The sequence below is a fragment of the Daldinia decipiens genome (assembly GCF_022478715.1).
Source record: "Daldinia decipiens strain CBS 113046 unplaced genomic scaffold F4813scaffold_12, whole genome shotgun sequence".
Classification (NCBI taxonomy): Eukaryota; Fungi; Ascomycota; class Sordariomycetes; order Xylariales; family Hypoxylaceae; genus Daldinia; species Daldinia decipiens.
This window is the reverse complement of record NW_026054555.1, coordinates 778,897-792,321: the sequence shown is the minus strand read 5'-3', so window position 1 is coordinate 792,321 and position 13,425 is coordinate 778,897. Positions and strand designations below refer to the sequence as shown.

The 13,425-nt window shown below is 44.0% G+C and overlaps 2 protein-coding genes across 2 annotated transcripts; both read left to right on the top strand.

Annotated features, from left to right (window-relative positions):
* The first annotated feature begins 7,861 nt into the window (after positions 1 to 7,861).
* F4813DRAFT_44933 (uncharacterized protein) lies at positions 7,862 to 8,767 on the top strand. The gene has a single exon (XM_049248505.1). It carries the CDS (start codon positions 8,022 to 8,024, stop codon positions 8,691 to 8,693), a length of 672 nt encoding a protein of 223 aa, XP_049100773.1. The 5' UTR covers positions 7,862 to 8,021; the 3' UTR covers positions 8,694 to 8,767.
* A 2,177-nt stretch (positions 8,768 to 10,944) lies between these two features.
* F4813DRAFT_395680 (uncharacterized protein) lies at positions 10,945 to 12,250 on the top strand (the record flags this gene model as incomplete). The annotated part of the gene is made up of 2 exons (XM_049247730.1): positions 10,945 to 11,768; positions 11,816 to 12,250. The coding sequence occupies 2 exons, from the start codon at positions 10,945 to 10,947 to the stop codon at positions 12,012 to 12,014; spliced, it is 1,023 nt and encodes a 340-aa protein (XP_049100772.1). The 3' UTR covers positions 12,015 to 12,250.
* Positions 12,251 to 13,425: the final 1,175 nt, after the last annotated feature.

The window sequence follows — 13,425 nt, the reverse complement described above, 5'->3', positions numbered from 1 at the left end:
TGTATGGGTTAACGTTGAAAGATATGCGACGCGTCCATTATTGTCATCGTACTTATAATACTTGGGATAGTATATGATTCCACCTAGTATAGCTGGGGTACGTCTCTTTTGACTCTTTGGATACCTTTAGCCAGGGAAGTAACTGACTTCCCAAGTAAAGATAACAAGCCGGTCAATATCAATTCGCTTCTCAATTACTTCATAAGCTATGTGATGCCTCAAGATATATCCCAAAACTTGTTCTGGAAGATTTATTGGATCCATTGGATCCAATAAATCACACGAATAAATAGGGCTCATCCTCAACGCTATGAGATCATACTCACGACTCGATTGTAGTCGTACCTAAAAATATATTTAAAGCTGTACTTAGACAATTATAAGAGGTTCTAAAGGAGGTGAAGCCATTAAACCATAGTCTGTATTTTGTTGATAGAAGTATGCGAAGCAAGGACACTGTCATGCTATTGGGCTGGCTACCTTGTCATGGAATGGATCACTAAATGTTATTAAAACGTATGTGATGTTAATATGCAGTTAAATCGTGATCTAAGATAAACCTGAATGCGCTAAAGTTTAGGTAGACATAACTTTAATATAAATGATGGTTTGTTTGGTGATATTTCGCCATGTAAGACCAATGTCTAAGACGCTCCACAATGATAATATAAAACCAACAATATTATAACAGGGAGGTATAAACTGGTAGGCTAAACATAATCGATCAACCAGAAAGTAAACGCGAAATAATTTTAAAGAGTATTTCGTTCTTTTTGCTAGATCTAGCCTAGACGGCGTGACATCTAATGATTGATATTCACCCTCAGAGTCGTCTGGACCCACTCGGAAGACCAAACCCTTGGTCCCTCGAAGATGGATTAATAGGTAGGTAGGTCACAGGCACCTTGGTGGATGATGTCTTAGGATGTTTATAATCTCATGAGTAGCTCCCTCGAGTATCTCTCGAGCCTGGAGTAGTGTCGGTGGTTAAGGAGAGCAGCTTTGTCCTCATTAACCAGCTAGTCTTCACGACCAGCTAAACATCAACGTATCTTGGTAGGAAAGTAATTCAAATATAACAATGGAACTAAAGGGCACCACAAACCTCAATTTAAGAGAACCTTTGTATATTTAAAGTCATACCAATACTGGGTCCAGCTTTGAATTTGATATTTACCTTGCCGATATATGAAGCCGACGCCGTCTATGGACGAGATTTACTTATAATCCGGACGGAAGGCGGAAGCCGGGTTAATCAGATCGCCGTGTTACGGCAATCGCTCTTTCTCTCCTCGATTCACTATCGACTATCGATGCGGCTCTTCAGGATGTGTAAGGAAGGTACTATGTATCAAGCCGGGAATTGCCTGTACACCACCTATGGAGACTGGGGGAATGCCCCCCAGTGCAATGATTAGTGGGTGCATCAGCGCTAAAAAACGGAAATATTTGTGGGTCTTGCGGCCTACGGTCCGGGGATTAGCTGCAGACTACAGCGCTAAAAAGTGGAATCCATGCAAGTCCATTGGCTGTTAGATTAAATAACTACCCGAAATAAGACTCCTTGTTAACACTTCCCCCATGTATCATGAACCATATCGTCTTTACTGCAAAGGTGCCTCCATTTATTCAATCATTCGTCCACATCGTCCACTAATGACCTCTTAATTGTAAACAGGCCGAGAATCCTTCCCAAGCCACACCCACATTAAGCATAAGAGCCTCATCTTGTACCCATCCTCCTCCCTGATATGGAATGGAGCTGCTCTAGATCCGGGATCCACGAGTCTAGACTATGCGATAACGGCAATTGATCACCATAGTACATAACAACACATTATTAACCAATATTATGCAAGACAGCTTGTCGAGCTCTTAGTTATCCATGCATAGGTAGTTACACAGAACTTGGAGCTGTCTCCTTTATCCCTTATTGCTTCTTATTGTCGTGGCGTCCTGCAGATGAGCGAATTCGACTCGCTAGGCCCTTACCTTGTCTATACTAGGTTCAATGCTCTTAATAACTTTGCAAAACCGGCGAGTATCTCCTGTGCTCGTTACGCCATCATTTTAAGCCTCAGCATATTATCGTAAAGTCGTAATCTGCAGCAGTTAGGGCCACGGATGGCACCATCCTTCCTCTTCTTGGAATGTTGGTACAACATTAATGTAACAACACTAAGCTGATTAAAGCCTCCGTGACTTTCTACAGCATTCAATTCGCTCTTAGCTTTGTTGAGGCTACCTGTTTTAGACCTATTCCGGCCGCAGCGGGGGTCACACTCTCCTCGAAAAGGCTCACTATGAGACTTGACCGCTCGCCTTGTCAGCAGAATAGGATGTGACACTACTTCAGTTTCGTGAAATGATAGAAGAAGACCAACAGATACCAAACGCGAGAAGAGCCGTAAATTTTCACCTAGTTGTTCTATAGTTATGATGAGCAAAGTCTTCATAAAGGGTCTCCATGAAGGTCGTGACAACTGAGCCTTGTATGAGATACATCCTACACCGTGAGGGCACTGTAGAAGGTACATGTGCTAAAGCTATGAACTACTGTTCGTGCGGACCCAAACTCTCGGTACTAGGATCGGACGCCTAGCTACAAATCCATTGTACACGGATGCGTAGTCGTAGGGTTCCACTCGCACCTAGGCAAGTACAAGGTCTTGATTGGACCAACACCTGATGGATGACAACACACTAGACGTCGTTAGGGACATAGATAGCAATGCCGTCGAATTGTTTTCCTCCTCATAACCCATTCGGGAAACAGAGTTGGGCTTGTGCCTAGGGGCCTTGCATGGTTGCAGTTCAGATTAGCTTCAAACCCCTCTACGAGACAACGTTATAGCAGCCCCCGTGGTGATTCTATATATTATCTGTGGTTATCCAATGGGCCTGACTAGAATATTCTTCAAATTAATAGTGTTAGGTATATATTTACTCTAGTGAACACTTACCATTCCATGATGAGGCACATGGCCTTCGGCCTGCTTGCGTCATAAGCAAACCCACCACATCTATATTAGGGCTGTTTCATTGCTCCTTTGTAGGTTGTTGGAGACTTCGGGTTATTCCTTCCACCACTTAGCTTCAATAATTCTATTCGGAAAGAGAATGTTTATTGACGTAGGGACACGTGCAGTCCGACCCAACAGGGAAATGAAATTTTCGGATCAGAGTAACCCAGCCTCGCCAATAGGGGCCGACTTTAGTACCTAGAAAGCCCACGCTGACTCTTTTATTATTACCTACAACTGTCTTTTGTATTGACCCCTGAAGTATCCGGCACCCCCCTTCTGGAAACACAGCCTGACATTCTTCCCGCTCAGAACCACAGACTGGTGACAGTTCGTGTATATAAATCATCACACTACGGTCCAAGTTGTCCCTCCTCTCGAGATGCTAATAGAGCTGATCCCATAGGTACTCTAGGTTTCGATCACGGCCCATATAAACTTTTCCTAGCCGACCCCGTGCCCTTATACATCGAAACACGTCGAGGGCTTCGCCTGACGCGCACTTCAGCGAAGATTCAGTAACTATCCATCAACCAATCCGGTTAAATATCATCAACAATCGATAGCAAATGTATTAAACAAGTGTTTACTTAAGTTGCATACCTCTATCAGTTAGAATAGCCCCGACATTGAAAAGGGAGGTTCATGATTAATTTTTTCCTTCCGCCAAGTCCGAAAATCGACAGGCATCTAAGATCCTATTGCCCCCGAACAATCTACACGCGAAAATATTTACCTCGCCAGGTCCTTCGGTCTTTGGCAGAAACATCGATGTAGCCTTCCTGCCTATGGGTCAAGACTATAATTCGGTTATAGCCCAATCCCTATAGTGTATAGAAGATACGAGTTACACGTTGTATTGCAAATGATGCTACTTAGTTTCATTGTCTCAAATATCGATGTTGATAGGGGGTCAAAAGAGCAAGGTATTCAAATAACATGCCTCGAAATAAAGGGGGTCGACGTGGCTAATTACAAGGCTTGATAATAATCATGCCATCGAGAACTCAACACTTCGATCGCTCGAACTCCATCACGTCGTATCCTATAGTATTGCTACTGCCTATAATCATAACTATACTGTCAGCAAGGGGTGTCCTAGCCCAACGGAATTACATCGACATTATACCCACGCCGTCCGTCACGTCATTCCACCGAAGTCCCTACTCGTAATAGAGCCACCTATAATCTCGCGAAAGAATAAAAGGGAATCTGTGATAGAAGGAATAGAATGGGCTCTAAGAAAGCACACGTAGGTATTGTGTAAGTATACTATTCTGTCAACCGAAGGTATCCGCTTCTATGTTACATCCTATCAACCTATGATAGGCGTGTTACTCGGTTCTGTGGGGAATACTGCTAGGGATTTCTTCGGCGTAGGTCTGCAAAGGGGACTTGGAGATCGTCTCTAGCTATATATATATATATATCTAGGAGGTGCTCTTACTAATGCACTAAGCACTACCCCTAGACTAGACTACTAACATAGTTTAACATAGTTTCAAGCTTTTTCTCCTAAGTCTTTTGGTAGCTTATAACTCATCTTTTAACAGATACGGCGCCAAGTAGAACGCGAGTAGCGAATATAGGGGCTTAAAAGTATGGAAAGTATTTATTGTGGCCAGGACTATATATCCATCAAAAGAGATAAGATATAATAGTGCTTGTGATATCTATATTTACCTATCTACCTAAGGTAGTATAGTATTCCTTCCTCTTAGGAACTATTAAGTATTAAGTAAGTGCCTACCTACATACAATAAGAAAACTCCCTATTTATAACGTATAATGGTTCTTAATTAAAGAGTATATGAAAATCCGGTTTTCGTAACTTAAAAGCTCGATCAACTTTTACCATTAAGCCTATGAAATTTCTTTTTAAAATATCTTCCATTATTGATGAAGATTGGCTTATATATTCTGGATCAATACTTACGGACTCGAGTTGCGGTATACAGTTTGATAGACTGTTATATCAAATATATAACTACATAAATGTATAACCATAGGTTTACTTTATATTATCTTACGCACGTAAAGACCAATCCTTTAATCTAGATGGTCTTATATAGAATCTTAACAGTCTCTCAGGAGAGCTAAGACACCAGGAATAAAACTAATTGTGTATACTAGTAGTTCATCCAGTCTTGGCTCCTCACACGATAATCTACGCCAGGTAATCATGTTTGCACCCATGCAATAACGTAACTATTTTCCTATTGCGGAGTTGACGAGAGGTTACAATTCATGGAAATAATAGATATCAGCGACCCACTCACCATAAGATGATATTGAGGTCAGTTTCAGTTAGCATGGTAGCATACATTAGTAAGTAGGTACATAGGTAGGTAGGTAATTATTTTAGCCCACTTGCAGTTACGGCATCAAAACTGGCAAATACACTATTATCTCACCGCTCCTTCGAATAACCCCATTCATATAATTGCCCCTTCTTTTATCCTCTATCGACGTATCTCATGTCGATCATTTCGAAGTCAAGTCTGTGGCACTTATAAACCCAAACGACTAACCCACGAATCCTTAAGGAACCGATTTTCTTTACTCGCTACAAGCGGTTAGTACGAATTAATAAGCAAGTTGCTTTGAAGGAGCGCCTGTACAAAAGATCCCAGCGTTTGTGTTTATTTTTGAGCTAGAGGTATTAATGTAACCTAGTGATTAACCTGAGATTGTACACAATCTAACTCTAATTCTGAACAAGTATAACTTATAGGTATATATTATTTAATCGACATAATATTTAAATAAGCGAATCAAATATTATAATCTCATGTCAAAATAATAGCTCACAAGATGTGATGGCATCGTGACATCTTTCGAAGGCTTGTATATGTGAAATATTCGGTTGAGGTATCTATTTGAGGTATCTATTTCCAAGTTAGTCAAAACAAGAAATTTTGAAAGAATAGCGTGGAATGATTCTGCGAGAGTAATATTAATGGCGATCCGGGGAATCCTCTTTCATGTGATCATGCATGAACTAGATTTGAGTGACAGGCATTATTTTACTAACATGTCATCAGCTCTGGGGTTACACACAAGATCTATAGTTCCAATCTCTAGTCGTTGATAACACATCATTGTCTAAGTCTTCATACTGCATGCAGCTCACCGAGAAGATAAACGCTCCCCGGAATGGCAACTGTAATGTCGTGATGCTTCCTCTCCTGCATAGGTCCCATTCAGGGGCCATTCGGATGTTTTCCCCGGTGCCAATTGCTGTTCAATCGAACTCCTCGTTTCTGAGATGTACCTAGGTAATAGATGGATAGCAATAAATTCAAGCCGGATGACGAAGTTTGAACATATAGCTACCCCAAGTGTATCTTTTGAAGTACACGCTTTTCAAGATAGAAATGCCGTGGGCGAGCTTGATAAGATACACAACAACCCACCGTACCAGTGACTGAAACCCCAATGCAGAAGTGGCTTGACGCCACCCAACCGGGGAACCTTTTCCTTCGGAGCCTGGCTTAGCAGGTTGAAAACCCGGCCACGTTGATTAACCCCTTCCTTAAGTTCGTGGGCAATCCTGGCAGGACGATGCGATCTACGTGAATTAGGCTTGATTGAACGAGGTATATAGAAACTTAGATATGAAAAGAGAGTTGATGCAATACAAGAACCCCACTCGACACGTCTTTATTTGCATGTAGCTACCTACCTAGATATGGTAAGTAGATCGGATGAGGTTACTCAAGTGATCCGAAGACCTTTTGATACAGAAATCATGTGGAGAATAAACTGATTTGGCTTGGAATCCTATTCGAACCTCTCTTCGCCTATCTCAAGACATTGGTGCTCGTAAAAGTGTTGTACTGATAACAAAAGAGAACAAGAGATTCATGTTAATTAAATACTATAAGACTATATTCAAGGCACGTCTCATATATAATTAATACCGAGAGAACCAAATAGACTTAATCCTGAGGTGTAAAACATATTACATTGGAGGTGAGACTACCGGTTGATTGTATAAAGTTCCGAAAGGATTAATACATAAAAGACGGCGACTATAACGACGAGTTACAATAAGAAAACACACAAGGATAGGATAAGATAAATGCATGGTGGGATTTTATTCTCCTATCATTTAACCCTGATGCTGTGTGACGACGGGTAAATGACTTGAAGTTACCTAAATTGTCTTTATCAAGTAACATGCTTCGTGTCATGCGGATGAGATTGGACTACCTTAAGCCACATCCGGATGCTCTCAACTAAACCACCTACCTGAGCCTGACGCGGGCTCGCGTCACAGCCCATCAACCTCCCTGGTTTGCCCTAGCTTGGTTACAGGGTTAATAATCAGCATAATAATCAGCAAAAGCCGTGTCTTACTTCCGGCTTCATGCAATTCGATCAACTGATCATGTAGTTATCACCCTTCTAAGCGCGAAGGAATTAGTGGTGATCCTGCAGCATTACAGAGGAAATTAATATCGTACTCTGTAAGCTCTGGTCAGAGCCTCACCCGGAATGTTCGACCGGACCGGTCGCCAAGCACTTGGTTTCCGTACCCGACCTGATGTTCCTTGGAGCAACCCCGGCGAGATGAAATGCGGATTTGCACAATCTGGTGCTGCGCACGGGCCACGAGGGCCACACGGACTACGCCCCGAACTGAGACTAGAATTTTATATTTCACAAAGCTAGCAGCAATCTTTCTTTCTCTTGAGAACTCGGTCAGAAACTAGAATCCTCAGGGGCTTGCTCTTGCTGCTTCCGCAGATCTCTCTCCAGCGGTTTACCATGTCTTGACAACGTGTAAAGCTGCTTTACTGGGTCTGGTATTTGGAAAAATCTCACTCCTTCGGCAATTTACCTGGTTGTCTCGATCGCACGATCTACACACAAAAACACCAGCTGTAAAAACGCACAGAAATCACCGGGATATTTCGATCAACATGCCTCACGAATAGAGTTGAGAATACCGCACTTAAAAACTAAGAATATCATGATTCAGCTTTAAGTAAGATGCTGGAACTTCCGATTGAGCCCTCGGGCATCTTCTGGCAAGAAAACTTCATCACACCAGAGCATGAGCGGGAACTCATCAACATGTTTCGCAACAGACTGGAATGGCCAGACCGCACAGGCAGAACATCACTTCACTTCGGCTACACGTTCGACTACAAGACCTTTGATGTGGACCCTGACATTCCCTTCAAGCCATTTCCAGATTGGCTCCAGCCACTCATTCCTACTAGAGAGGGACGACCTCCGGAGCAAGTATGCTTACAATATTATCCGCCTGGATCTGGGATTCCACCCCATGTAGACACACACTCTGCATATGACCAGCTTTACGCTTTATCTCTCGGCTCGCCCGTCACGATGCAGTTCCAGAAGGGCGAGCAGCGAGTTGACGTCGACCTGACGCCGCGTAGTATGATGCAGATGTCGGGAGATTCCAGACTGCACTGGACGCACGGAATCAGAAAGCGAAAGACGGACACGCTACCAGACGGCACAGTGAGGAAACGCGAGGACCGGTGGAGCATCACGTATCGATGGCTGAGAGAGGGCGGAGAGTGTGACTGCGGGAACGAGCAGCTGTGCAATACGGCTCAGAAGAAACTTGGCATCGAAAAGGGGTATCGCTGGAAACAGCAGAAGGCGGAAGCGAACGATTCTAGTACGTTTTAGGAATCGGAAGTATAGTAAAGGAGCGGGGACGAATACAACACGAAGTGCCCAGCTCAAAATGCAGGTTTAAGGTTGAAGTCACATCAGAATTCCGGTTTTATATACGCCATCTATTGAGAATGTCACTGCTTGTCTTCTGTGAACTCATTAGTTCGGAAGTTCTATTTTTAGGGAAAAGGAACTTGCCTTCATGAGCTTCGGGCAATATACATTTCCAATATGCTTCCAACGCTGCCACTCTAGTCTGGGTATGAACGCTACTGCAGTTCCCGAGAGAGCGCGGATGTGGTCCCTAGTCTGGGTTCCATACGAATCCATTCCCATTATCCCGTCGGCAGTAATAAAGAATCGACGATTCATTAAACGCCACATTTTTTCGACATATCGTAAAGACGGTTGCTCTTGACCGGTTAGCTCGCTGTTCAAAACTTTGCACCATTCGATAAATGTGTCGTATCGAGACCTCGAAATTTCGTCGGTTTCTACGTCGCGATTCTGTACGTAAGAGCCAGGTTCGCAGCCGACCATGGATAGCGGGCTGTAGTCGATCGAACCTAGTACGACAAGGCATGATGAGGTACTGGAAGCTGTGAATCAGACTAGAAATAGTCGGTAAAACGACGAAGCGGGACGATTCTTGCTACAGAAGATGTAGGGGGTGACCGTAAATCGTATCAAATTCTCATATTGTCTGTGCCATCGATCACTGACATACGGTCAATGCCAAGTTAAAAATAAGCTTGGAACTGCAGTCATCAGCTCCCCTGAACCCTGGACATATTAATAACAGATATGATTTTTAGTTTGGAAACGAACAACAGCTTATCGCGGCTGTTTTTGCTCGAAAACGTCACTACATTAGGTACTTTAGAGCACCGCAGGAGCACTAAGAACGCCCAGGTATGTTGAAGTGATTGGCCGGCTGGATTGCGGTATACCATCCTGTTATGTAACCCCCGCGCCTGATAGAACGCCTAATGTATCTGGTTACAATATGTCTTTAGTGTTTAAGGGTGTTGTGCGACCATCCATCCATGTTCTAAGCTTCCCCCCTATTCGTCCCCCAAGCTAAGAACCAAGGGTTGCTCTGTAAGATCTCCAATACGGACTCAAATTCCTCGCCTCAATAAGATAATAGGCTGCATGTTATGCATGAGGTAACCATATCTGCTCATATTAAGATGTCTTGTAACAGTCTTCTTCGGTAAAGATGTGGGAGGTGAGGTTTGAGTAGGTAGGTACTTAAGGTAAGTAAAAGCTGAAGATGATCTTCAAACCGCATAGATATAATGATGAATCCCGCAGAGGATATGGGACGAGCTGGTTTTGGTTTCGCTCCACGGCCCAATTATATGCCTACTTTCCGTCGCACGCTGGATACGCCTGTTGATATACAACTCTGTAAGCCACCCGATGATACGCCCCCAACGAATAACGTGAGCTACCCCTTAAGGTAAAGCCTTAGTATCAGACGTTATGCAGCTAACTTCCCCGCCGGTATTTGAGGTTCGTATGATGAGGGAATAGCGTACTTTCACATAGTGTCGCTTCTACAAGCCGCTAGGTCGCCTAAACCAAACTGCAACCACATGAGTTCTAGGGTTATCGAAGCCCATATCACCCTCGTATGCTGCAGATCTAAGTGAAGTTTAAAAGGCCTATATCCCTCACGCCCGCATGTTAAGAGAAGCGTTTTAATAGAATAGAATGTTGTGCTTCTTCACTTGTTCAGCTGAATCGAAGGCTCCCAGCCCGCCAACAAGGAGTCCGATAGATTGATTGCCTTAAGATTCCCGGCTACTTGACACCCACTAACGTCCCGCCTCACCATATTTTCTGCCCGTAGATCAATGGTTGCCTGGTGTTAGGCAGAATGTGTTTCTTTACCAACGACCCTGATACCTTGGTAATCGATGACAACCCAACAGCGGCGTGCCCATCCCAATAGCGGCGTGCCCATGGGAGGTGCATGATCGTACGTCCAACTCCTGTGAAAAGGAGGGTTTCACTGGTTAATTCCCGTGGCCTTTCCAACAGTAGCCCATGGCTCGGTATCCTTTTTCATCGTGGGTATATCTGCCCCTTCTATCCTGCCTCGTCCGCGACCCACTCCACACAGTTTACTTAAGGGCAACCGGAAGTGATTAGGTGAAGCTTTTGGTCTCCGAACAAGGCATCCCTTTTTATAGACAAAAGGTGGAAGCGCCCGAGATCCTCCGAGTCCTAAGCCTTATTTTCCCATAAAAAGCTCATGAAGTCCACGCCAGCATTTTCTTTCAACGTAAAGCTCCATATCGATCATCAATACCCCAACTTCACCAAAGACGAATCAGATATGGCGGACCGTCGAATGAAAGGTCTTAGGAACCATAGCCGGTCAACGTCCAGCAAGCCTCATAAGAGTGCTCACCCCCGCCATCTACACTCGCGGGTCCCTCAAGCGTCCAGCAATGCCTATAAGACCTTAGATAATGATTCCGAGGACTTTTCAGGCTATACCATTGGTCCTAACTGTTGGCGCGGGTCTTCTAGCAATGTCAGCTCTTCGAAGGCTAAGGTTAGCGTCGATGTAGCTGGGGGTCAGTTAACCGCAACCAGCGTCGAATTTTCAACTCGAGCCGAAAATGGGAGCCTTACTCCATATCCTTCTACTGATACCCATGCGGTCCTCTCTTCATCGATCCCTGCTACCACCCACAAAGAAGGCAACGCCAACACCACCACTGGCGTCAGCGACGTCTGGTATCGATCGTATCAGCCGGGCCTTCCCTTAACGAGCGCTTATATGGACTCGACCTCCATTTCTAGTAACGCGGATCCGTACGGCCAGTTAAATCCCCATACCCAGAGCTACAGTTCAACACTAGACAGGTATAGGACACTCGTGACATATTCGCCGCTGGCGTTAGACATAGTGGGCAACCACGGCGATACCACATGGACGGATAACGTATCCAGTCAGTTCCAAGGCCCATACACTCATTACGAAGGAACCCAGCCGGAGTTTAATGACTCCGGTGATCCCCCGTATGCGCGACGTTGGTCTATACAGAACAACCAAGGTTCTACCGCTTCGTAAGTTTGACGACATATCGGTGATGATATTAACTAACTCTTAAAAGGGACTCGGCCAGTCAGGCCACGCAAGATGATGATGAAACGAGACGGCATGAGAACATGAAAGGCTTCGAAGAAAATGAATTTCAGAGAAATGTCATTGGAGTTTTTATGAATGGCGAGAAGCCATGGGCTTATGGGTACAACATGTCGTCTGGACAAGGCAGTCCCATGAACAGATACCCCTTTGTTAGAGGGGAATGAGCCCAATATAAGGAAGCACGAGCTTCCACGCAGTAGATGAAATGTCCTATCTGTAAGGGCCAGGGAAACAAGTTAAACAACACAAGCCTAGAGTTCTTTTTATGGTGGATAAGTTGCCATGTTTATGTTACAGGGCCAAAAAGTGCCAAACAGTGCCGTATAACTAGACTGAGGAGTCGAAAATTGCTGTGCGGGATACAGTTTGTTTGAATAGAAAGGATGTACTTTTAGATAAGGAGTCTAGTAATCGAAATTTCCACTACAGAAATTTTTCTTAGGGAGCTCATAGCCGCCACCGCCAATATAAACCAGAGGTATAGAGGAGACTGGCTATCGCTACCATTAGCACTGCTGTGTTGGCGATACTCTCTAGGCAGTCATAATACGCTCGTCCCCGGACCAATAGCTGAAACATGCCCAATAATTCCGTTCCAATGACTCAGGATATAGTGAACGGCTTACAGTTACCCGACATGAGTAATTTATAAGCTCAGTAGCCTAGATGACACGGGCGTGTAGCATTTTATATCCAACCAAATCCACATGAAACACTTTGCGATCAAATACACCCTCCCTACGCGCGGAAATTACTGGCGATACATATCATAATTGTTCCCGAGCAGCTACCGCACGAGAGTTTACCTGATGCGTTTAACTTCGAAAAGGGCTGCTATCCCCGAGAAGGCAAACTCCATTCTTCCAAAATGTAGTAAGAAAATTCAGGGCCTGACGCAAGCCACAATTTCTAACACACACCACCAGGTTGCCTTATTTTACGCGCATAGCCATGATGGTGGCGGAGTACTTGAAACGTAACCAATCGAAGCGAGATGATCAATAAGCCCAGCTTCAGATTCTTAATAGAATCCCATCGTATTGGAATAAGAGTCGACGGTAACACCGGTTATCTCTCAAATAGTATTCCTTCTAAAGGAATTCTAAAACTTTCATTAATTATAAAATTACGTACCTAAGTCACGCCATACAAGACAGTAGGACTTTAAGGGGTCCCCATATGCCCAACTACAGAATCGCCTAAAGGTCTAGATAGGTACTGAATACCGAAATGTGCCGAATAGAGAGATGAATTTTGAATTAACCAAGGAACTATGCCTTTGAATTAAGTATGCATTGGACGAGTATAGAGAGAACATATTACAACAAGGTTTAAGTCGATCATGATTTGCATTACGCTGTAAACCCTAGAACTTTTAGAACTTGAAAATTAGAAAGCCAGCGAAGTCGAATTAAGCTCATAACAGAGCGGTTTCAATACTTCCCCGCGGCTCGCATTCTAATAGGCAAAATGAACCCCTCGACAGGTAATCTTAGCAATTATCGGAATACAAATGCAATATATACCTACAAAGTAACCCTTGGCGACCCTTTTCTGCTTCCGCAGTAAGACTGC

Coding starts and splice junctions, on each gene's coding strand:
- F4813DRAFT_44933 (XM_049248505.1), top strand. CDS start 8,022: ATGCTGGAACTTCCGATTGAGCCCTCGGGCATCTTCTGGCAAGAAAAC.